This window comes from Myotis nattereri (genome assembly GCF_964212035.1).
Source record: "Myotis nattereri genome assembly, chromosome: 2".
NCBI classification, from domain to species: Eukaryota; Metazoa; Chordata; class Mammalia; order Chiroptera; family Vespertilionidae; genus Myotis; species Myotis nattereri.
Window position 1 is genome coordinate 213,507,985 of NC_138076.1, and position 24,767 is coordinate 213,532,751.

At 66.0% G+C, this 24,767-nt stretch overlaps 1 protein-coding gene across 3 annotated transcripts in view; it reads left to right on the forward strand.

The window, feature by feature from the left end:
- PRR5 (proline rich 5) overlaps positions 1-24,682 on the forward strand; it is a 44,493-nt gene extending 19,811 nt beyond the window's left edge. The window contains exons 2-9 of one of the 3 annotated variants that reach the window (XM_081082978.1): positions 2,301-2,420; positions 10,411-10,491; positions 12,430-12,478; positions 13,751-13,808; positions 18,188-18,279; positions 18,608-18,748; positions 22,170-22,305; positions 23,737-24,682. In XM_081082978.1, the coding sequence (XP_080939104.1) occupies positions 2,311-2,420; positions 10,411-10,491; positions 12,430-12,478; positions 13,751-13,808; positions 18,188-18,279; positions 18,608-18,748; positions 22,170-22,305; positions 23,737-24,188 (1,119 nt within the window). In that variant the 5' untranslated portion in view covers positions 2,301-2,310 and the 3' untranslated portion in view covers positions 24,189-24,682. Of the gene's footprint in view, positions 1-2,057; positions 2,421-10,410; positions 10,492-12,429; positions 12,479-13,750; positions 13,809-18,187; positions 18,280-18,607; positions 18,749-22,169; positions 22,306-23,736 lie in introns of those variants that run through there. The other 2 variants (XM_081082977.1, XM_081082979.1) reach the window with 2 other exon arrangements.
- The last annotated feature ends 85 nt before the right edge of the window (positions 24,683-24,767 follow it).

Sequence of the window (24,767 nt, forward strand, 5' to 3'; positions counted from 1 at the left end):
TGCGTGGGGGCGCGGGAGTGTAGACGTCACCACAGTGTGGCTTATGGCATAGGACAAAAAGCCACCGGATGACTAGGGGCAACCTTGAGTCTCCTCCAGGGTAAAGGCAGCCAGGGGAGGGGAGGCAGCCTTCGCTGAAAGACACCCTGGGGCGGGGGAGCGAGGGCGCAGGCGGGCAGGCCCTTTCTAGGATTGCGGCTTCGGACTTGATCGCCAGGCGATGGGGACCCACAGGGGTGCCCAGCAAGGCTCTCTCCGACTACCCGGGGAGGAAAGGTTGGTCTGCTGCCCCGTGTGGCCCCGGGGGCGGGGGAAGGAGGTGACTGTCATCCTGGCCAGAGATGCCATCAGCTCCGCCTGGAGCGGTGACAGTGGAGGCGGAAGGAGCAGCACCCACAGATGTTTCTAAAGGGTGAGAAACCACCAGGGAGCGGCTGGGGGCAGGTGAGGAGGTCACACGGTCTCAGCCTGGGGTGGCAGCTCTGGGAACAGCGTCCACGCCCGCGATTGTGGCTCAGAGCCCCGGAGTTTGTCAGCTGGGGCTCTGCCTCCCTAGGACGAGGGTATGGCTGGCACGTAGTAGGTGGTCAGGAAATGCTGTTGGACTTGAACTGGACAGTGTCTTCTCACCAGGCTCTTCTTCACCTCGGTGGGTCTCCCCTGGCTCCCGGAGCCACAAGAGGAGCCCCTTGGCTTCTCGGCTGGGCCTTGCCGAACTCCACCCACTGCCTGCTTCACGCTGAGGTGCAGGCTCCTGTCTGAGTGGGAGCACTGATGTCGCCCTCCACTGCGCAGTGACACCCTGAGGTGGCTCGCCTCCTTCCGTGGTACGGAACCTCTCTCCCAGGGACCGGGTGTTTTGGTTCCACCATCGAGGGTGAGTGCCACCCTCCATGGAGACCCAGTGGCCTCAGGGCCTCAGCTTCCCTCTTCTGTACAACAGGGGCGGGGCTTTTCCCATCCTTCTCACGCTGAGCGTCTGGGATCAGCCCCGCCTCTCCCCACTGCTTCACACGGGAAGGGTTCGGGGGGAAGACGTGGGGCCGGGGCTCTGCTGGCACCAGGACCTGCTCCGCTCAGGCACAGCTTCAGGAGGGCCAGGAGGGCGACCAGGCCGCACTGCCATCCTGCCACCTGAAGACAGGGGCAAGGGCAGGGGTGGGTGAACCTGTGGGAATCCCAGAAGCTGGGGGGGGGGAGGGGGTCTCTGCCATGTGCACTGGAGGCCTGGTTAGGCCCAGCTGGTCATTTGACTGTATGACATGGGTCAAGTTATTTCATGCCGGAGCCTCAGTTCCCTCGGCTGGGAAATGGGAAATTCCTACTCCGAGAGGGAGCCTGGCCCGGATCAAGCATCTAAAAGCGCTGTGCGTGCCTGGCCGGCAGCTCCCTTTGATGGGGTCTCAAGGGACCTGGGAGGGGGGGCAGGGGCTGTAGCAACAGCTTTACTTGTCTGTCCCCTGAGAAAGCCACTCCTGATTCCCCCAGCCCCCCAATCTAGCAGCTCCTCCAGGCCAGGGGAGGCCCATTGGAGTAGCAGGGTGGGTGGGGTCCTGCGGAGGGGCTGAAGGCTTTGTCTGCTTTCATGAGAACCACAGAGGCGTCTGCGTGAACACAGCCTTTGTGGGAGGGGCAGGGAAAAGGGGGTGCCTCTGGTTGAGGCCCTGCCGAGTGGGGGAGTTCTGGGAGCATCGTGTGGCCGTGTCCGCGGGGGCGGGGCGGGGCGGGGCTGGCGCTTGGGACTGGTTTGTTCCTACCGCGCGTGTGGGTTTCCTGTGGGCGTGGGTGGCCTTCGGAGGAGCGGGTCCGGCACGACCGGGATAGGACAGACCTGGGGCTTAGAGGCGGAGGCGCGGGCTTTGCCCGCAGCTCGTGGCCCCGCCCCGTCTCGCCCCGCACAGCCCCGCCCTCCTCCCCGCTCCGCCCCGGCCTCACCTGCTCCGCCCCGGCCTCTAGCCCCGCCCCCGGCCTCTGGCCCCGCCCCCGGCCTGGCCCCGCCCCCGGCCTGTGTTTGCGCCGGGTCCGCGCTGCCCGCGGTGCTCGGGGCGCTCCACGCTGCCGCCGCTCGGAGCAATGATTAACCCGGAGGGCCGGCCGGCGCCGGGCCCGGGGCGGAGGCGTGGGGCCGGGGCGGGACCCCGGAGGGCCGCTCGGCTTCCTGCTCTCTCCCAAGTTTCCTCGTAGAGAGCGCAGCGCCGGCCGGGGCCCGCGGCGCGGGGTGGCGCGTGGCGCAGGGCGCGGCGCCGGACGCGCGTGGGCGCGGAGCGGGCCGCCGGGGTCACGATGAGGACTCTCCGCAGGTTGAAGTTCATGAGTTCGCCCAGCCTCAGTGACCTGGGCAAGAGAGAGCCGGCCGCCGCCTCCGCGGACGAGCGGGGCACCCAGCAGCGCCGGGCCTGTGCCAACGCCACCTGGAACAGGTAAGGCCGCGCCCTCCCGGCCCGCCCGTGGGCCCGGGGCCCCAGAGCCGGAGCGGGGAGCCCTGGCCGCCGTGGGCGGGAGCGGGCGAGCCCCCCGCGAGGACGGGTGCGGCGGGCACCGCGCGGTTCAGTCCGCGAGAAGTCGCGGCGCCGGAGTTTGGGGCGGACGGGGAAGTTCAGTGCGACGTGTTCCTAGAGCGGAGGGAGCGGACCGCGCGCCGGCTGGCCCCGAGCGCCCGGCTCGCGGGTGGCGGGTGGGCGGGGCCGCGTGCCGCCTCCCCCGGGGTCTTCCCCGTCCCCGCGCCGGGCTCGTGGCCACCTGGGCGGCGAGGGCAGGAAGCCTTTTCCCATTTCGCCGAAGCGCAGGAGCGGGCGGCGCGGCGGGCGGTGCTGCCGCTTCCTGTCTGCGCGCAGATCGCGGTGGGCGGGCGGTTTTCCCTCGCGCGGCCCCGTCCTCCCGGCTGTCGGCGGGGCGGCAGCTGCCGGCATTCCTGCGACCCTCCCCCAGGCGTCCCCGAAGGCAGGGCCGTGGGGAGCCCCGCCGCCCCAGCCTTGTTGGGGGAGCCGGGCTGGGGTCCGGGAGAGGGATGGTCAGTGGGATTCCTCAGCAGCGTGTCTGCTCGCGGGCGTTTCACACACAGACGTTCCCACCGAAAGGAAAGGGGGGAGCGTGAGGCCGGGGAGGAGCTGTGGGTGCTGACCCCCCACACGCCTGGCGGCGAAGTCTTGCCAGATGCTCCTCCGGCTGCGGCCTGGGGCGGGCTCCTGAGCGTCCTGGTGGGACCTTCCTCCCCCGCCAGGCAGGGCGCTCCACGCAGACGGCCTTGTCTTCTGCCCCCTGCTTGAGCGCTGGGAAGTTTCTGCCTCAGTTTCCCCATCTGTCCCGCATGCCCATCCCTCCATACAGGACCCACGTGGAGACAGTGAAAGAGGGAGTCTCGCTGGGGACTCTCATTGACCCAGTGGCTGCGCACCGTCCTCACAGGCGTTGTCCCCTCTCCCAGAATTGGGGACACAGACACAGCACCCCTCCCCCCTCTGCTGTGGTGTCACGGGAGGAGCCAAGCAGCCTTTATTAAAACCCCCGCTCTGCCCCTTCCCTGCGGTGTGGCCTGGAGAAAGTCCCTTCACCTCCCTGGTCCTCAGTGTCCTTACCCATGAAATGGGCTGCTGTCGGGATTAAACGTGAAGGTGGGTATTACCGCCCTCAGCACAGTGCCCGGCAGGTAGCGGGTCCCCTGTCACTCATAACTCAGGCCCCAGCTCCTGCCGGGGTGGGCCTGCAGGGTTGGGGTGGCCTGCAGGGTTGGGGTGGGCCTGCAGGGTTGGGGTGGCCTGCAGGGTTGGGGTTGGGGAGGTTCCTCGGGAATCTGCTGGTTCCTGAGCTTCGTGAGCTGCACCCGTTGCGGTCGGCCCTGCCTGGTGTCCCCCAGACAGAGGTGGGGGCACCCTGCGGTCAGCTCTGCGTCTCCCCTGAGAGGTCACCTGGTCCCTCTGCCGCTTTTTACTTAAGGGACTTGGGAACCTCAGCTCCGTCCTGTTGCTGGGCCTGGCGGGCTGCTGAGGAACGTCCCTCCCCATAGCAGCGCCCACAGGCCCAGGCAGCTACCCCGCCATCTGCACTCCTAGCGTGTGCCCGCCCCCTCATGGCCCTGGGCTCACTTTGCCACCATCACAGCCCAGGGAGGGGGACAATACCCCCCCCCCCCCGGTTTAGAGGCACAGAGGAGGACACAGTGCCCTGGGGGACGGGCCCACATAGGACGTGGCAGAGCGAGTCCTCCCTCCCCAGGCAGAGGGGGACTGAGCCAAGAAGGGAGCAGAGTGCCCCCGGCCAGGTCCCTGAGTGACGCCGATGGGGGCAGGGCCCTCTGGTCTTCGCATGGCTCCCTGCCGGGCCCACAGGACAGCAGCCGCGGGCAGAACGCCTGCAGTGGGTCCTGCCTTGCTGACGTGACTCCTCATTTCAAGTCCAAGATGCACCCCCTTTTGTCTGTGTGACCGCATTGGTGTCCCAGGGCCACCGTCACACATCGCCACAAACTGGGTGACCGAAAACAAGTTTCTTCTCGGGATTCTAGGGCCAGAGGTCCAAACCCAGGAGGGCGGGTCCTCCCTGCCCCCCCAGCTCCGGGGGATCCCTGACTGGCGGCACAGCATCTAGGCTCCGCCTCCATTTGTGGGGTGTGGTGGGGGGGGCGGCCTCCAGCTCTGAGAAGGTCGTGTTCTGAGATGAGGATGGAGGGAGCTCCCCAGACCCCAACACTGGTCCCCCACACCTGCGTTTGGGGCAGAGGGTGCTAACCATTGTGATACCCTGCTCCTTGCCAGGCCTGATCTGCCCCAGTGCTAAGGTTTGGAGAGCCCAGCACCTGCCCCACCTAGATGTTAGAGTGGAGGCGCCCAGCCAGGCAGGAGCAGGGGAGAGTGTGGGCCACGGGGTGCCGGTGACACTTGTCACTCTCCCCACAGACCCGCCTCCAAGGCCTGGGGTCTGAGCCCAGGTGTGACTTGAAGCCACTGCCCAAGGACATGTGTGAGATCGCGTCCCACTGAGGCTGGCAACGTGTGTTTTGGCGGTGAGGGCCCGGAGGCTGGAGCTGCCCCCCTGGCCTGCACCCCCCTGGTCCTGGAGGGGGCCCTGGCCCAACCCCACAGTGCTCCCCACCCCGATCTCAGCAATGCTGAGCAGCCACAACATCCAGACTCGGGTGGGAGGAGCTCCTTGCGCCCCCGAAATAACTCCAGGTGGGATGCAGGACCCCCATCTTGCAGCTGAGGCTCAGGGAGCCCCGGGGATGCCTGCGCTTCTGCCCCAGGGGGTCTCCAGGCGGCCAGGGAAGGTGGTTGGAAGCCTCCAGGTGAGCAGTCTGGTTGAGGGGGGTGGAGACCTTGATGGCCTGTTGACCCCACCTCCTCACTCTGGGCCAGGCCCTAGATCCCGAGCCCCCTGCCCCTCCAAGGTGGCCCGCATGGGGTCAGCAGAGTGGTGACTCCCTGAGATTCCCCGGAACCTGGGAACACGTTATATTGCGAGGCAGAGGGGACTTTTCAGGTGTGGTTAAGTTAAGGCGCTTCGGGCAGGGAGGTTATCCAGGTGGGCCCAGTGTCATCGTGAAGGCCTCTGAGACAGGGGATCAGAGTGAGAGCGGCCGTGAGGATGTGAGCAGGAGGCTGTAGACCAGCGGTTCTCAACCTGTGGGTCGCGACCCCTTTGGCGGTCAAACGACCCTTTCACGGGGGTCGCCTAAGACCATCCTGCGTATCAGATATTTACATTACGATTCATAACAGTAGCAACATTACAGTTATGAATGTAACTAATGTAACGAAAATAATTTTATGGTTGGTCACAACATGAGGAACTGTATTTAAAGGGCCAGAAGATTGAGAACCACTGCATGGAGGGAAGATGGAAGGAGAGGCTGTGGATGGAGGGAGGATGGAAGGGGAGGCTGTGGATGGAGGGAGGAGGTAAGCGGAGGCTGGAGGGAGGGAGGAGGTGAGCGGAGGCTGTGGAGGGAGGGAGGGAGGAGGTGAGCAGGAGGCTGGAGGGAGGAGGTGAGCAGGAGGCTGTGGATGGAGGGAGGAGGTGAGCGGAGGCTGCGGATGGAGGGAGGAGGTGAGTGGAGGCTGTGGATGGAGGGAGGAGGTGAGCGGAGGCTGTGGATGGAGGGAGGAGGTGAGTGGAGGCTGTGGATGGAGGGAGGAGGTGAGTGGAGGCTGTGGATGGAGGGAGGATGGAAGGAGAGGCTGTGGATGGAGGGAGGAGGGGAGCGGAGGCTGTGGATGGAGGGAGGAGGTGAGCGGAGGCTGTGGATGAAGGGAGGATGGAAGGAGAGGCTGTGGATGGAGGGAGGAGGTGAGCGGAGGCTGCGGATGGAGGGAGGAGGTGAGTGGAGGCTGTGGATGGAGGGAGGAGATGAGCGGAGGCTGTGGATGGAGGGAGGAGGTGAGTGGAGGCTGTGGATGGAGGGAGGAGGTGAGTGGAGGCTGTGGATGGAGGGAGGATGGAAGGAGAGGCTGTGGATGGAGGGAGGAGGGGAGCGGAGGCTGTGGATGGAGGGAGGAGGTGAGCGGAGGCTGTGGATGGAGGGAGGAGGTGAGCAGGAGGCTGTGGATGGAGGGAGGATGGAAGGAGAGGCTGTGGATGGAGGGAGGAGGTGAGCAGGAGGCTGTGGATGGAGGGAGGAGGTGAGCGGAGGCTGTGGATGGAGGGAGGAGGTGAGCGGAGGCTGTGGATGGAGGAGTGTCGGCAGGAGGACTTGAGGCGCAGCTCCAGCTGGGAAAGGTCGAAACCGAAGACCCTGGTGGAGACTTCCCTGCCGTCCGTCTGCAGGGAAACAGCTCTGCCTTGTTTTCAGCCACTCGGCTTGTCCTCCGTCACCACAGGCTGGACAGCCACACACTGCGGGCCCCCCCCCCCGCCCCGCCCCCTGCCCCGTGCCTGGGCCTCCCCCTCCCCCTCCTGTGGCATCAGAACCTGGCTGCACAGCTCACAGCCCGGTAGATGGGGAGGTGCGCCCAGGCAGCTGGGAGGAATGGGCTCGCACCTCCCCTCTGACCCTGCCGGAAGGGGCAGAGCCCAGGCTGGGGCTCACCGGGTCGGTGCCACTGGAGAAGAGCTCCAAGCCTTTGCCTGCGTGGGGTATGCCCGCCCCCCCACCCCCTTTAGCCAGGAGCCCTGGGGGCGGGGTTAAGCCAGGGGGACTGAAACCAGGGTATGAGTGACACCTGTGTGCTGAGGAGCAGGTCAGCCTGCCCACAGGCCACACCCCCCTTCCCAGGTGGTCAGATTGGGGCAGGATGGGGGGCAGGATTGGGTTCCCACACCTGCCTCCCTGAGCCTTTCACCGGGGCGGGGAGAGGGGGCCGGCAGCCCCCCACTTCACTCCTCAGGGCTGGGTGTGACCCCCTGGGTACCGATGAGGACACTGGGCTCTGTCACCCTTGGATGGAGAGGTGGGGAGGCTCTCTGGGGGCAGCAGCGTGAGGACACCGGCAGGGCCCCACTCCCCGACCGCATCCTCAGAGGCCTTGGAGGCGGGTCCAGAGCAGGGGAGGGGCCCATGGAAGGACAGGGGTCCCGGATGTACGTTGCCCTGACCCACAAGAGGCCATGCTTTGGGTGGCCCCCACCCGCTCACTCTCTGCCAGGCAGGTGGGCAACAGAGAGGCGATGCCCAGCTGGGTCCCAGCCACTCGCAGTCCCACGCTAGCCTCCACCCAGGCCAGGGTGCCGCCGGTGCCCCCAGAACCCCACAACTAGCCCTTCCTCCCCCAGTCCTGGGCAGACCTGTCCCACCAGCCCTGTGCCCATCCAGTGCCCGGGAAGAGGCTGGGACACGGCCTTGTCTCGTGTCCTACGTGGGGAGGGCCAGGCCCTCTGAGGGATGGCCCAGTGAGGGCAGCCGCTGGAGGGCGGGGCCCCTGGAGGGGAGGCCGCCTGCCCGGGGCCAGGGCCTGCCCTCCTCTGGTTAAGGCGGCCACAGCTGGGGCCTCTGGGGTTTCACTTCTGTTTTGGGGGCAGGACCAGTCACATGGGCCCTCTCACCCTCCCCACCCTTCCTCTGGGGGCTCAGCAGGGTTTGTTTACCCAACTTGGACTTGGGAGAAGCTGGAACCTCAGCCCGAGAAAAAGGGAAGGAGCGGGTCGTGCCTGTCCCCCGGCCCTGACCCCCACCCCCACGTTTGGGCCGGGCTCCAGGCTGGGTGTGACGCTGGGAGGGGCCGCCTGGGTGTGACAGTCCCCACCTCACGTGCTGGTCGGAGGGAGAGACTGAGGAACCACAGAGCAGATGGCCCCAGAGCCTCTGTGACGTCCTCTCCTGTCACAGCTGTAGGGCGCCGGCCCCCTTCGCCTCCCTCAGGGGCTGTGCTGAGTCCCATTGTGTGGATGGGGACACTGAGGCACGGTGGGCGGACGTTTGGCCCAGGCGTGCGGCCAGGAAGCCCAGAGCTGGGATTTCACCCACCCGCTCTGAGCCAGCCTGGGTGGGGGCTGGAGGTGGGCAGTGGGGTGAGAGCTCAGGTGACCCGGTGGGCGGGGCTGCTCAGACAGGAGGGGACAGAGTGCAAGGCCAGGGCAAGTTCCTCGGGTGGCGACAGGGCTGGGTGGGGCCGCCTGCACCACGCCGCCCCCCCCAAGCTCCCCAGCAGCCCCCAGCAGCTGAGAGTGAGGTCCCAGCTGTCGGATTCCAGGGCCGGCTGCGCCAGGACAGCTGGCTTCCTCGTGGCCATTAGACTCCCCCCGGGTTTTCCCTTTTTTTAGTCTGTGGCTGGGGAGCTGGGTGCGTAGATCCTGGCTGTGGCCGAACCTGAGACTGACTCCTGGCCAGGCCGGCTTTTCATCCTCACAGCAGCGGGGCGGGCACACGCAAGACCCGCATCTCACAGACAGGACACAGGGCAGAGGCCGCACGTCCCTGGACATGGGAATAGCAGCCTTCCCACGCCAGACCCCGGAACATCGGGTGACGAGCATCCGGGCGGGCGCCGGGCTCAGCTGGGTTCAGCTGCAGAACCGGGCACGTCCCCACATCGTCCCCACATCGTGCGCACAGCGCTCAGACCCTCCACCCACCAGGACGCGGGGCCGGGCCTGCTGCCTGCGGGCGGTGCAAGGGGAGAGCCGCAGCTGTCGGGCGAGCTCTGTGGCTGCCCAGAGGGGCCTTGGCCTCTCTGAGCCTCAGTCTCCTCGTCTGAAAAGTGGGCAGCCAGTCTGGTGGCTGGGAAGGGTGGGGCTGGCGAAGGCAGTCGGGGCAGCAGGAGCTTGGTGGCCTCTGCCCGCCCTGTGCCATGACCAGCACGTGTCCCGCTGACCCCAGCTCACCAAGTCACACAGCCAGTCGGGTGGTGAACCTCAGCGGGTGGCCAGTGGGAGGGACTAACAGGAAGGGAATCGGCAGCGAAGTGCTGGGACATGAGTCTGCACAGAGCGGGGAGGGAGCGGGAGGGCTTCATGGAGGCCGTGGCCCTGAGCCGAGGCTCTGATCTGAATAGCTGCTTGCCTAGAGGACGGGAGGAGAAGGCTGCCTGCGGGCAGGAGAGGCAGTGGATGCGAAGACCCAGAGTGCGGCCCCCCACAGGCCCCGCACTCGGGATGAGAGTGTAGGGTGCCCGGGAGTTCGGGAGCGGTCACTCCCGAGGAGCCTCGAATGCCGCGCCCAGGCCTGCTATGTCTGCGGCGTGGGTGCCTGGCAGAGAAATGACTGGCGCAGCGGAGGAGGGGGGAGGCTCGGGTGCAGGTCCAGGTGAGTGAGGAGGGCCCAGGGGCAGAGGGAGTGGGGGGGTGGGGGCGGGCAGCAGAGACCCAGCGGCAGGATCGGTTGGATTCGGAGGGTGAGGGAGTCGGGGTGAATTTCACCAGATACTTACCAGGCTGCCTCTCTGAGCCAGGCACTGGGCACAGACGTGAGCAACACTTCGTAACGGTGGAAACAAGTTACCCGAACACATCACACATTCCGCACAGAAAGTGCGCAAAAGCTGACGGCCCCCTGTGATCTGAGGGCAGGAACCGGGGGATGGAAGGGGGGCCCAGGCACCGACAGGCCCTGTGGGCAGCGCCGGGCAGGACTGGTGCAGATCCCGGGCCTGCCGCTCGGGGCGGGGGCAGTAGCTCAGGCTCAGGCACCTTGATGCCCGGGGGGAGGGGCACGGGGAGGGGGGGTGCAGCTTGGATACGTTGGGGAGTGCGACCCGGGCTTGGAGGGCTCAGGAGCACGGGCAGGGAAGGGGAGTGTGGGGGTACACAGGAGTCCTGGAGGGGGGATGGGCGGGGCCCAGCGCACAGGGGAGGCTGGGACACAGGATCTTGGGATTGAGGTTGGGGTGTGGACAGGGTCCCACCAGGATGGTCCATCCCTGCTTCTGGCTGGACCGTTGTTCCCCTAGCCCAGCAGGAAGGCTGCCATGGAAATGGGGCGGGGGGCGGTCCCGGGGGCTGGGAGGGTCCCGGGTCTGGGCACAGCGCTCCTCTCCCCTGCAGCATCCACAGCGGGGTGATCGCCGTCTTCCAGCGCAAGGGGCTACCCGACCAGGAGCTGTTCACCCTCAACGAAGGCGTCAGGTGAGTGGCTGTGCCAGCAGGCCCAGGCCCCGGTCTGTGAGGGGCAAGGAGGGCTGTGCCAGGGTGGGAGGCCCCTGCCAGCCCCCCCCCCACCTCCCGCCCGCCCGGCCCCAGCCCGGTCCACCAGCCTCACCCAGATTCCACCCTGAGAGCTGCCCCTGGCGCTGCCTCTGGCCTCCGCCCGCCCTCCCCAGGACATCTGCTCAGGCTCAAGCTAACGCCCACATTCATTCTGTGACCCAGGAGGGACCCACCTGCCCAGCGAGGGGAGTGGCATCCCTGGTCGCCCTCCTTTCCTGTGAGCGCCAAGGAAGGAGCCCCAGGGGCCGCTTCCCGGAACCTGCCAGGCGGCTGCCATAGTGCTGGGTTGTAGTGGAGGCGGCCAAGGCTCAGAGAGGTCGAGAGACTTGCCCAGGGTCACACAGCTGCTACAGGGAGGCATGTGCCGCCTGTGAGCTGTCCCCTTCCGCCCCGTTGATCTCAAGGCGGGAATAGAGGGGTAATTGGGACAGGGGTCCCCCCTCCCCCCAAGCAGGACAGACAGGGCCAGGGAGGGAGGGAGGGCCAAGGAAGCGGAAGGGTGAGAGCAGGTGCTTGTGGCCTCCCAGGCCCACGTGTGGCCACCCAGGCGGGGGCGGGGGAAGGGCCAGAAGCCACCGGGGGTGTCGGTGGGGCTCACGCAGCCCCGTGTTCCTAACAGGCCTCCGCTTAGGGAGAGGATTTGTCGCGAGCCTGAAGAACTTGCCGTGTTTAAGCAACAGAACATAGGAAATATTTCCAAATTCCTGAGCAGAGCACCGGCACAGGCCTCCGGCAGTGTCTACCCCCTTCCCCTCTGCGGCATAAACAGCACGGGAAGGGGGGAGGGGGGCGGGGCGGGAGGGGGAGGGGGCAACTGTAACACCAGAACACGTGCCCTCGTCGCCAGCCCTTGGGGACTGAGTAGAACAGGGGCTCCCTCCGGAGTGTGTCCGGGGTGGGGGAGGCAGCGATGTACCCCTGGGCCCCAGGACCCCCTGGACAGCCCCGTGATCCTTATCCAAGAAGCATTAGAGGTCAGGTGACGGGGCCAGTTAGGCTGTTTGGGGCAACTTCTTCTCTTTTTTAGACAAACACAATCTTTTTACTTACCACAGTACTGCCAGACTTAGTACAGTACGTCTTTTTAAAAATATGTATTTTTTTATTGATTTAAGAGCAGAAGGGAGAGGGGGAGAGAGAGAGAAACATCAGTGATGAGAGAGAATCGTCGATCAGCTGCCTCCTGCACGCCCCACACTGGGGATCCGGCCCGCAACCCGGGCCTGTGCCCTTGACTGTCAGAACCGTGACCCCCTGGCTCACAGGTCAAGGCTCAGCCTCTGAGCCACGCCCGCCGGGCTGGGCAGCTTCTGTTTAGCCGATTCAAAGCCAAGTGCCGGGAACTGTCAGGTGACGGCAGGGCCTTTCTTTTGAGAGTTCGCTCTGTGCCAGCCGCGTGCCCTGCGCTTCCCATGCCTCACATTCCACAGCGCCTGAGGAATGGCTGCCTTATCATCCCATTTTACAGATGAGGAAACAGGCACAGAGAGGTCGTAGTTCGCTCGAGGTCAGAGGACTGGTCACTGGAGCCGGGATTAGGCCCCTGACTCCAGGGCCTGTGGGTCCTTCAGGGCTGTCCCCACCCCAGCTCTTCCCCATCGTGTGGCCACATTAAATTAAGTGAATTGAATTGTGCATTAAATCCATGACTGGCCATTCGCGTTGATCCCACGAGAGCCTGTGACCAGCCATCCATGGCCCCATTACCCGAGGTTTCCCCTCGGTTCTCGAAGCTCGTTTATGCGATGAGGCTGCGCCCTGCCTGGAACATTCCTGCTTCTGGGCCAGGAAGGAGGGGTCCCAGAGCGCCCTCTGACCCCCACTCTCCCTCACTCTCCTCTCCCCTCTTGTCCACAGGCAGCTGCTGAAGACAGAGCTGGGGTCCTTCTTCACGGAGTACCTGCAGGTGGGTGGTCCCGCTCCCTGGTGGGTGGTCCCGCTCGCCAGGTGGGGGATCCCGCTCCCTGGTGGGGGGTCCCGCTCCCTGATGGGTGGTCCTGCTCCCTGGTGGGGGGTCCCGCTCTCCAGGCGGGGGGTCCCACTCGCCAGGTGGGGGGTCCCGCTCCCTGGTGGGTGGTCCCCGCTCTCCTGCCCAGCTGGGATTGCTTCCTGAGCTGGCCAGGAAAGACTGGGGCTCATACACCCTCAAAGGGCACCTGGAGCATGACTCAGTTTCCCCATGTAGCCACCGCTGAGGGCTGTGAAGGTTAAATAGTAAATTCAGGTGAGGGCTTAGCACGGTGCCTGGCACGCGGCAGGACTCGGGGCTTTGCTGTTACTGGCCCACCTGCTCCTGGGCCGTCACTGCGGGCCCCTGACGTCGTGTTTGGGTCGCCTCACAGCCCCTGTGCCCTGAGCCACGGAGGGTCAGTGTCGCCAAGGCCCCTCTGGCCCAGGCCCTGCGCGCTCCTGGCCCCCCATCCGGGCAGCGGGCCTGCCGAGCCACGGACACACGGGACCTGCCGGGGTCACACGGCTGTCGAGGCGTGATTCACACGCCAGGCGTGCACCCATTCAGCTGCCCGGCTCCGGGGTTTTGGTGTAGTCACAGCCCTGTGACCTTCACCACTGTCTAGTTCCAGATCATTCCCTCACCCCGCCCCCAAAGAAACCTCGACTTTATCATCAGCCCCAGGCCCCTCCCCCCGTAGCCCCATGTCACGGGGATGGAATCTCACAGGTGCCTCTGTGTCCGCTTCCTTCGCCGAGCACAGCGTGTCCTGTGGCAGGTGTGGGCGCCTCGGTCCCTTTTACAGCCGAGTAACATCCCGTTGTGTGCACCCCGTTTGTCCACTTGCCCTGGGGGACACGGGGGCATGTGCACCTCTTGGCTGTTGTGAATGGGGCTGAGACCCCTCAGCCGGTGCCCAGGGCGCGGCCAGGACCCTGCAGGCCCTCGTGGCCGCCCTGCGTGCTCCAGCGCCCTCCCGTGGCCGTGCTGCCTGCCGGCTCAACGGAGGCTCCAGGCGCCACCTGTCTTTGGGGTTGTCCCTGCGGCCACCTCCTGTGTCGTGACAACGCCTGGTGGGTCCGTGGTCCGTGTCCTCCCGGGCGAGCTGAGGGTCAGGCTGGCGGTGGGAGGTGGCATGTCGGTGAGCCCCTCCCCGCTGGGCCTCGGCTGCCCCCCAGGAAGCCCGGGCTCCCTCAGGCGGTGACGGCGTCTCCGTGTGCCTTTCAGAACCAGCTGCTGACGAAGGGCATGGTGATCCTGCGGGACAAGATCCGCTTCTACGAGGGTGAGTGGCAGCCCGGCCGGACCGTGCGCTGGGCCAGGCTGCTGGCCGGGTGGCTGCTGGGCATCGTGGCTGCCACCAGGGAGGGTGGCACAGCAGGTGGGCCCGTGGGAGCCGTGGACTGCCAGCCTCGCCTGGGCCTCAGGGCTCTGGGTGGGCCACGGGGCCCTCCTGGTCGGGAGGGCTCAGAGGGACAGAAATGATGCGTCAGGGGCGGCAGGGCTGAGGCCTGACCCCGGAGGGGATCTCACTGGGGAAAGCATCTGCCCCCCAACTTGCAGGGGCCCAGGAGGCCCGAGAGGTGTCGAGGAGAGAGAAGGCCCTGCCTCACCCCCGGCCCACAGCAGCCTGGGAACCGCAGGCCTGGGGGGAAGAGGCTGGAGCAGGTCGCTGACGCCTGTGGGGAGCAGCTGGAGGGGGCTCCCTGCCGGGCGGGCTGGGAGGGTTCTCTTTAATGCCACACCCACCCCATGCGGCCTCTGGGTCATTGTTCCCATCGCCAGCTGGGGCGCAGTGCACTGATGATGGGCGGCTTGTCCCTGGCCACACAAGGAGGGGAGGCGGGATTCGAACCCCGGCCAGCCTGCTCCAGGGCACACACCTTTACCCTCTGGAGCCCGTGAGTCCCAGCTGGCCTCTGCCCGGCTCAGGCCTCAGCAAGTAGGGAGGGTCCTGCCCGACCACCCTCCTCCAGGCCCTGAGTCTCAGCGGGGCGTGCCCAGTCCACACCCTCGGACTCCCAATGTCCCTGGGGCCACGGCCGAAGGGTGTGCCCCCTTAGGGAGAGGTCAGGCGATGGGAGAGCCCAGCTCACCCGAGGAGCCTTCGCAGGTAGCGTCTTCTGTGCCCAGGCCGGGGCTGGGTCCAGGGTCCATGCACATTCGTTGAGCACCTACTGTGCACGGGCACAGAGTACATGCTTGTTCTGTAGACACTTCCTGACTCTGCTAACTCACTGGGTCCCCCAGCAACCTGTGCAGGAGGAACCATTGTTGTAGCCCTGAACATATGGGGAAACGGAGCCACAGTGGGGTTCAGGAACCCCCAGGCCACGCAGCGGCTCCACGGCTCCTGAGCCCACTCCTCTCTCCGCTGCGCCAGATGCCTCCTCGGGCCCTCACTCCGACCTGGAGAGAAGGGGTGTTGTTCCATTTTGCAGAGCAGGGGACTGAGGCCTGGAGACTGCTGCCTGGTGGGCTGGCGGCTCTGGGTGAGCTCCGAGCTGTGTGCCCCGTTCCTCCCACAACCCCTGCCCCCCTCTCCGGGCCCAGCGGGTGGAGCTGCTGAGGCAGGAGCCTGAGAAGGGCCACAGGACCTCAGCTATGGGGCCGGGAGGTTCCGGGCCAGCTTCCTGGAGGAGGCAGCACGAAGCCTGCAGGCCAGGCAGTGAGGGTTTGGCACCTGGCGGAGACGCCCGCCCACGCCCCTCTCCTGACTCGGCACATTCCCGTGGAGTCTGCGCCTCCCACCAGCGCCAGCCCAGGGGAGAGGGGATCCTCGGAGAAGGGGAGCTTTGTGTGGCTGGGTGGAGTCCTGCCCACAGTGGCCGTGTCCACCAGGCCGCCCAGCAAGGAGTGCCAGCCCCGTCCAAACCCCCTGGCCTCAGGGACAGGCCCGGAGCCCGTTCTCATCCAGCCAGAGACGCAGCCTTTCCTTCTGGCTCAGTGTCCCCGTCTGAGACTGAGGGGTTGGCCGGGCTCCATCCACATGCTCAGCACGTGCCAGCGCCCAGGCGGCCCTGGGGACCTGAAACGGAGGAGACCCAGGCCCTGCCCAGCAGGGCCTCACAGCCATGCGGGGACACCAGATGGCAAAGTACAGTGTGCTGCATGTCAGGGTGAAGGGATTGGTTTCATTGGCAGTCCGGGAGGGCTGCATGGAGGTAGTGGCCTTTGAGTAGAGCCTCGGAATATAGTCTGTTCCGGACGACATCTGGTCCCCTTCAGCCCTGCAGTGGGAATAGTAACCGACCTGTCACCCTGAGAACAGCCTCGAGAGCCTCCCACCCCAGTTTGGGTCCCAGAGCGAGTTCTTCCTGGAGACTGCTGCCTGCACCCAGCCATGACCTTGCCCGTGGCTCTGATGGACAAGGTGGCAGCCCCTGGGACGGCCCCGGACCCTCACCGCTGCTCCTGTCGCCACCCCCATGGAGGCCTTGAATGTGGGCTCCCAAGCAGTGATCCCTGCAAATGAGAAGCCTGGAGGCCAGCCAGAAGGTGGAGGCTCCTCCCCGGGACGCGTCCCAGGCTGTCGTTTGGTGGTCTCAGCGCGATGGCTACTAGGAGTGGACTCCAGCCGCAGCCAGGATGACCCCCTCAGCAGCCAGCCCATGGTCATCACTGTCCCTGGTAACTCCCCGAGCCGTGCTGAGACCTGAGCTGACATCCAGGCCTCAGAGTCGGCCCTCAGCAGGTGGCAAAGGAAGACTGACCTGCCCCCGGGACAGAACGGCTTGGGCCACAGCCGCTGCCTGGGCCCTGCTGAATGTCAGCAGGGACATGGCCCACCCGGTCATCGTGGCCACAGCCACACTCCCTGAGCTCCTGATCGTAGCCCCGTGCAAGTGGGACAGCTATTGCACCCATTTCACAGAGAGCCACACTGAGGCTCGGGGTGCGGGGCTCCCCTGGGGCCCCACAGCAAAGCTTCAGCTCCGTGCTGCCTGACTGTCACCTCCAGACCTCAGTCCCCAGCAAGGATCCTGGTCAGTGGGCGAGGCCTTGCTGCCCAGCCTCGGCCAGCGTGCGGCTCCGGCCGGGCCTGGGCTCCGTGTGTTACGTCTGCTTTCCATGGCCTTTCTGCTCCGGGGCCTGGAGGGTGTCCTGAGCCCGGCAGACGCTGGCCTGGCCCACGCCCTGGGCACCCCACGCCAGCCTAGCGGCAGCTGCCTTCTTGCTGGCGATGGCGGGGACCTGAAGGGACCTGTGTTCAGGCAGAGCCTCTGGGGCCGCAGGCACCCGCCTGTCCTGCCGCAGACCCAGGTGGGCCCCGGAGGACGGGGACTGGCTGCTTGGCAAGGAGCCCAGTGCCAGCCGACGGCCGCGCACAGAGGCCGGACCCCCGTCACTGCCAGCCAGGCTGGACTGGGCCTCCCTGGGCGGCCCCAGCCAGGCCCCCCTCCCGGAGCTGGGCCCCGACACAGACCTGGGGCTTTACAGGCGGAGGGAGGGGGCCCAGAGCGCAAGGAAGTGAGAAGAAAGACCAAGGCTCTTGTCTGACTCTAGTTCCCATGGAAACCTCCGGCGGTCAGACAGGAGCAGTGCAGTCTGGGAGACCTGCCCGCTGGGGCACCTGCCCCTCCTCACCCAGAGATGCCCACCGCGCCCCTGCTGGTGCCTCGTTGGCTTCCAGGTGGGGGCCGGCTCCTCCCGCCCGGCAGCCCCTCATCCGAACTCTGCCCTTCCCAGTGGGAAGGCGAAGGGTCCGCACTTTGCATTTCCTGGGGGTCCCGGGCCAGCCCGGGCCCTCAGCTGCCCCATCCCCTGGGGTGGGTCCCCTGAGCATGGCACCACTCCTCCTCAGGGCACAAATGCCGCAAAGCTGGTCCAACCGCCTGCTTCCCGCACGTCTACTTCTGTGGTCACACCCAGGATGTCGGTCAGTGCAGCAGACATCCTATATCATCTTGGATCACACCTCCTCTCCTCTCCTGCCTGGGGCATGTTGCTGTGGTTGGAAATGGTCTCCCTGCTCCCCAGACCGCCCCCGCCCCCCCCCCCCGCCCCCCGCCAGGCAGCCTGGGTGTCAGGGACCCAGGCCCTTGAGAAGGACCTTGAACCTCTTGGAGACCCCGTGCCATCGTCCTCACAACTGCTGTTCAGTGCCCTGCTCCCCTGCATGCAATGGGGCTGGGACTCTCTGGGTCCCCAGGGGAGGGCCTGGCACCGTGTAGCTGTTCTGTAGATGGACAGACTGGTGGGAGAGTGGAGGGAGGGAAGGAGAGGCGCGTGGGTGGGGGGGTTCCTCAGCTGCCTGGCGGGTGGTTACCGGAATGAGACGAGAGGAGACAAGGATGTGAGCAGAAGCTCCGGGGGCCGGGGGGGGGCGGCACTGGCACAGGTCTGGCCCCCGTGCGGGCCTGGTGCGGGCAGGACCGGGGGCCGGCAGCGAGCGCACACCAGCACTTCCTCTGCGCCAGGCCCTGCTTAGCTCGTTTCATTCATCTTAATGAAGAAACTGAGGCACAGAGCGGTTAGAGTGGCCCCCGGGCCACCGAGCTGCCGAGGGCTCTGGGCCCTGCCTCAGAGGCGCCTCCGGGCCCGGGACCCAGCCTGACCCGGGAGGCTGGAGACGGGAGACGATGTCCAGTCCGACCCGACCGGGGCGGGTGTGAGTTTCTGCCGCGCCTTTCGGACGGGCATTGACGGCTCCTGTGCCCACAGGACAGAAGCTGCTGGACTCGCTGGCGGAGACATGGGACTTCTTCTTCAGTGACGTGCTGCCCACCCTGCAGGCCATCTTCTACCCAGTGCAGGTGAGCAGCCCGACGCCCCGGGCCCCCCGGCCACGGTGACAGACCGGCCTGGCCTGGGGAGGGACACCCTTCTGCTCCTCGCTGCCTTTGTGGGCTGTCTGCACCCACAGCGGGGCCAGGCACGCTGCCCCTGGCCCTCTCAACCCGCTTCCCACCCACAAGATGGAAATAAGGCAGCTCCTTCCTAAGAGCCCGACGAAGCCTGAGCAGCACGTAGTAGGCCGTGCTCAGCGCACAGTAGGGGCTGTGTGTGACAGGTCAGTGGGTCCCTGCCCCTGTGTCCGGGGTCGCTCGTGACCGGCGGGCGTTGCGCATCCTGTGTCCGCAGGGCAAGGAGCCGTCGGTGCGCCAGCTGGCCCTGCTGCACTTCCGCAACACCATCACCCTCAGCGTGAAGCTGGAGGACGCGCTGGCCCGCGCCCACGCCCGCGTGCCCCCCGCCATCGTGCAGATGCTGCTGGTGCTACAGGTGGGCACACGGCCGGGCTCGGGCAGATGGTGTCTCAGGCCAGACCCCTAGAAGCAGCGCCGAGAGGAGGACCTAGGTCCACATGAGTCAGGGACGGGATGCTGTCAGGAGGAACCTGGGGCGGGGAGTGAGCAGGAGCAGGAACGCAGCTGGCACACTAGGGGGCGGGGCGCTGGGCAGAGCCCGGGTTCAGGGAAGGTCCCAGGAGTGTGACCAGGACCAGCATTATCCCTCCTGGGCAGGGCGGGGCCTTCCACCTCCTCAGTCAGCCCCTGGGGCTGTGGGACGCCTCCCCCACGCCCCACGGCAGTCCCGACACCTCTGGTGGGAGGCTTTCCTCTGAGGGGGCCGCTCTGGGGAGGGGGCAGCTGCAAGCGGCTGGCAGCCACACTCCTGGCAGCTGGGGGGTGAATGGCCTGCCCAAGATGGGATCTGGCGGGCCACCAGCAGCCTCCACTGCAACTCGGCCTTTCCGCCTCCCCCCGGGCCCCGTGCAGGCCCGGCAGCCGGCTCTGTGCTGGCTCAGCTCAGTGTCACAGGACCGGGGCGGGCGCCGGCAGGGAAACCGCGTCCCCGCCGGGAGCCACTGGCTTGCAACTAACAAGGCCAGCAGCCCGGCCACCCGAGTCCGGCGGCGCTGAAGCCCCGCTCACTGTCTGGATCCCCTGGGTGGGAGTCCGGCTCACGCAGGGTCAGCGGGGTGGGCCTGCGGCCAGGCAGCCGGGAAGATCCCAGAGCACGGGGGCTGGTGACTGGGGGCTGCCGTCCCAGGCGGCACTGCTGGCCGCTGAGGTGGCCGGGCAGCTCCGGGGACAGCAGGCCGGCCAAGCCGGGATTTCGAGGGGGTCAGGTCAGACCTGGCCGGGTTGAAGCTGGGGGCCTCGGCGTGACTTTGTCTCTCGAGCCGCTTTTCTCGTCGTGTGATGGAGTGAGGCTGCCTATTGGCAGGCAGGTTCAGGGATAATGGGGAGACATTGGGTGGAAAGCTCCCAATATGCCCCTGGGAGCAGGGGATTTAGAGCCAAGGAATAAGGTCCCACCTGGATCCCAGGAGCCCCATCCTGTGGGTGGTGCTGCCCCCTGGTGGCCACCGTGCCTCATGCAGCTTTCTGGGCTTGGCCCCCGGACCCCCAGGCTGTCCTTCCTGCTCCTTGTGGGTGCCTCCCCAAACCACAAGGTTCTGCCGCTGCCCCGCCCCCCTCTTGGCCCGCACTTTGAATGACCTTGTCCCAGTGAACTTGTCCCCACTGCTTACAAGTTCCAGATGGATCTGAAGTCACAGCTGCTGGTCAGCCTGTGTTGAGGACCTACTGTGCGCCCTGTGCTTCACCCGCAGAGCCACGGTTCCTTCTCAGGGGATCCCATGAGCCAGGGAGCAGCCCTGCCTCTGCGTGCACACAAAGCATGCAGCCCCTGGGCCCCCATTTCCTCTCTGCAATGGGAGCAGAGCGCAGACTCCAGAAACAAGCTCTGGAAGTGACATGACGAAGTTCATGAGAAGCCCAGCACAGCTCGGCGGTGTCACGCTCGTTCCGGCACTGCTGCTGGGGATGGAGACAGGGCCAGGGAAGTCCGGGGTGCTTTACGTTCATCCGGATGACGGACGGACGGGCCGCCCAATGAGTCCCGCCCCCTCCTCGTCCAGGCACAGCTGGGTCTGTGGGGTCGGCAGTGATGTCCCTTTTCATTTCTGATCTAGTGGTTTGTGTCTGTCTTTGTTAGCGCGGCTAGAGGGTCATTAAACTTATTGAGCTTTTCAAAGGGCTAGCTTTTGATTTTGTTGATTGTTCTCTGTTGATTCCCGTTTTCAGTTTCATTGATTTCTGCTCTGATTGTTACGTTTTTTTCTTCTGCTCACTTCAGACTTCCTTTGCTCTTTGTGGAAGCTGGCTATTGATTGTGGATCTTTCGCTTTTCTGATATACCCGCTCGGTGCTATAAATTTCCCACGAAACACTGTTTTTGATGCATTTCACCAATGTGGATGTTATAGCAACATTTAGTTCAAAATCTTTTAAAATATTTCCTGAGATTTCGTCTTTGACTCGGGTATGATTTACGAGTGAGTTGCTTGATCTCCATGTACTTGGGGATTTTCCCAGTTACCTTTCTGTTACTGATTCCTGGTTACAGTCACAGGGACCTGAGAGCAGACGTTGTATGCTTGGTACTTCTTAAAATGTGCTAAGATGTGTTTTCTGGTCCCGAGTGGGGTCTGTTTGGCGAATGCTCCAGGGGCTGGAGAAGAATGTGTCTTCGTCCATCCTTGGAGGAGCTGGGGTACGGGCGTCAGTTACGCCCGGCGGATTGCTGGCGGCGTCGGGTCAGCTGCGTCCATGATTCCTGCGGCAGGACCATGTGTCTGAGCGGGGTGCAGCGTCTCCAGCTGTGAGGGCAGATTTGCGTTTCTCCCTGCACTTCCGTTAGCCTTTCCCTCCGTCGTTTGCTGCTCTGCTGTCAGGCGTGTGCGTGAAGGGTTGTATGGCGTCTGAGGGAACTGGCCCCTTGCCGTATGTACGGACCTTCTTCTCCCTGTCACGTGCCTTGGTCTGGAGTCTCCCTGTCTGAAACTGACACAGCTCCCCCTGCTTTCTTGCCGCCGGTGGTCGCCGGCACAGCGTCCTCCCTTCCTGTTCATCCACGCGTGTCTTTGTGGTGAGTGTGTTTCCTGAGGGGAGCAGAGTGGGGTTCTCTTGCTGTCTCGGACTGTCATTGATCGTCACCCTGAGTGTATCCTGTTCCTTACTGACTGACAGCCCTGAGGAGTGATGTCATTCATTCATTCAGCCATTCACCCATCAGTCCTTCCATCCATTCACTCATTCATTCACTCATATATCATTCACTCAGAAAGCGCTACACGCCAGCTGAGTGCCGGCCCCTGCGGGGGTCCTGGGGACGCTGAGCTTGCCCCTGGTCAGCAAGCCCCAGGCCGTCCTGTGCGCAGCCTCATTCCTCGGGCTTTGGCTCGGATGAAACCGGAGGAGGAGATCCCAGGAGGGGCCAGGAAGGCGCCGGCTGAGACCCCTCAGGGGGAGCAGGGGGGCACGGAGGGGGCGGGCAGCTGTCCGGTGGACGGGCCTTGGATGTGGACCAGGCCTGGCCCACGGGGCAGCCTTTCCCGCCTGCAGCGCTCCACGGCGGGGAGTGAGGACGGGCCGGGGCCACAAGCTTGCCCCTGTAGGACGTCCAGAGCCTCCAGGGAGCCGCGATGGGGACCCTCCGAGGGGCGGACTGCAGGATGCCCAACTGCACGCGCCACAGGGTCCTTTTCCCCCGGGCACCACGGCCGCCCAGGCCCACGGCTGCTGGGGACAGAGCAGGGGGCTGGGAGGAGGGCAGGGTGTTGGAGGGCTGGGAGCCGGGCCCGGGGGAGCGGCGGAGCCTGCTGTGGGTGACCCTCCGCCCCTCCCTCTCGCAGGGCGTGCACGAGTCCCGTGGCGTGACCAAGGACTACCTGCGCCTGGAGACGCTGGTCCAGAAGGTGGTGTCGCCCTACCTGGGCACCTACGGCCTATACTCCGGCGAGGGCTCCTTCTCACACTCCTGCATCCTGGGTAGGGGCCGCCGGGGCCTTGGGCGGGCGCAGGTGACCGCTGGGCCCACCCACCTCTGCCCAGGCCCGGGCCGTGTGCCTGGCCCTGGTCACTCTGAGAGGGGTCCCCTGGGGTCCCTCCTTCAAGGGCTGAGGGGGCCAGTGGGCAGACACCGTAGAGGTGTGTGACAGCTCCCCTGAGAGCCCAGCGGCGTCCTCTGTCCCCGAGGAGTTAGATCCCTGCTCAGTCCTGGGAGTCAGGGGTTGCCCGGGCAGAGGGTACAGCGCGTACCCGAGCCCCAGAAATCCGGGCTCACCTGGGGAGTCCCAGGGGAGGAGTGGGGTTGGGGGTGAGGGCGCTGGCGTCCTGGGCTGCCTGGCATGACCACAGAAACCAGCTCATTGCTCCTTTAAGGGACAGCCCACGGGTTTACTCATCAATGGAAACGGAGCACCTACTGTGCGCCTGTGCCTGGTCCTGGTCCTGGGGGTTCAGCGAGACCAAGCCCCACCCTCAGGCTCTCGCCCGCCAGGAAAGGCAGACCAATGAGTGCACAGTCCCCGGATAAGTCCCCACGGGGTCGTGTGCCCGGGTGACCTGAAGGCGGTGGGCAGGGAGCTCAGGGAGGAGGAGCCTGACCTGGGAGGTGGAGGGGGACATCCCGGCCCAGCGAGGGGACAGCAGTGTAAGGAACGTCCTCATCCGGGTGCCGCCCCCCACCTGCCGGGCACGTCTCAGCTCCAGGAACCCCAGCGGCTGGAGGGGAACCCTGAGATGCCCAGGTTCTCTGAGGCCCTGGATGACCCGCAGGGTGAGGGCAGGGTGAGGGCAGAGCCTGCCTCTGGTCCAGGAAGGCCTCTGAGCAGCTCCGCACACTCAGCCCTGCCGCCTGGTGGTTCTCTGTGGAACTGCGGGTCCTGAGTGGGAGTGGAGACCTCCCGGGCCCCCCAGGGCTCCTGGGACACGGAATAAACCCCAGCCCTGACCTCATGCCGAAGGGCCCCTGGCTACTTGCCCCAGTGTGGCACCGCCCCCCGGACGTGCGGACCCCCATGCGGGCTTGTCCTCCCGCGCCCTCCCCCGCGCACATTGAGACTCCAGCTCTGAGGACGGCTCTGATCTGCTCAGGAGAGCACTGGTGGGGAGCTGTGTTGACTTTGCATGGGGGGACACGTGACAATTGTCTTAGCCCCCAGCCCCCACCTGCTGAGCAGGTCTCCACTCCCACGCAGGACCCGCAGCTCCACAGCGCCCCTCGGAGGAGACGGGAGGCTTGCCCTTCCCGCCCCCGGCCTCTCGCTGGGCAGCCTCTCCCGTGCCCGGCCCATGCGCTCAGGAGCAGCTGCGGGGTCTGGAGGAGGAAGGGCCTGGGACACCCGGGTGCCGCGGTTTGCCCCGTGGCCTCCCCCGGCCCCTAGCCTGACGCCTGTCCGTCCGTCTGTCCGTCCGCAGAAAAGCACCTGCTGCGCCGCTCCCGCTCCGGGGACGTCCTGGCCAAGAACCCGGTGGTGCGCTCCAAGAGCTACAACACGCCGCTGCTGAACCCCGTGGCCGAGCACGAGGCCGAGGGCACGGCGGCCGGGGGCGCGGGCATCCGCCGACACTCCGTCTCCGAGATGACGTCCTGCCCCGACGCGCCCGGCCAGGGCCCCGCGGGGGACTGCACACCCTCCCCGGGCGCCCAGTCGGGGCCCTGCCCCAGCAGACTGTACCCCCCGTCGCAGCCCCCGGAGCCCAGGCCCGCCTGCGGCTCCCCGCCCTCCTCCAGCCCCGAGCACCTGGTGGACCAGATCCTGGAGTCCGTGGACTCGGACTCCGAAGGCATCTTCATTGACTTTGGCCGGCGCAGCGGGTCGGGCGCATCGGAGTTCGAGGGGGCCCGGGGGCGGCAGAGCATCGTGTGAAGGCCGCGCGTTTTTTACAGAGCCCCAGTGTGCGCCTGCGTGTGTGTGTGTGTGTGTGTGTGCATATGTGTGTGTGTGTGTGTGCGTGTGGTTTTTACTCTGTCCCCGCCGGTCCCGGTCAGCCTCGGCCACTGCAGCATCTCCCTCTTCGTTGGAAAAACCATCGCTGCTCCCCTCCCCCGGCCCCAGTGCCACTCTGTTCTGGGGCGTCTGCACCCGGGGCTTCGCCTGCCTCCTGCAGGTCACCAGGTGCACGGGCCACCCTCACGTGCGTAGGACGGGCATCACCACTCACTCCACCCAGCACGCCACGCCCACACCCGCGGAGACTGCGACTGGCCATTGGCCAGGCCCCAGAAGGACCCGCAGACCCACCTGCCACCTCCCCACTCCCCACAGCACACCCTGTGGGTGACTGTCCCAGACCCTGGGCGCCGCCTGCCCGCACTTGCCGTGGGCAGGACGAGGGAGGAATAAAACTTGTCAGCCCTGCTCGTGGTGGAGTGAGCTCCCTCTCACGGACACTAATCCTGGGCATCAGGCCCCACCCTCGTGACCTCATTTAACCTTAGAGACCCC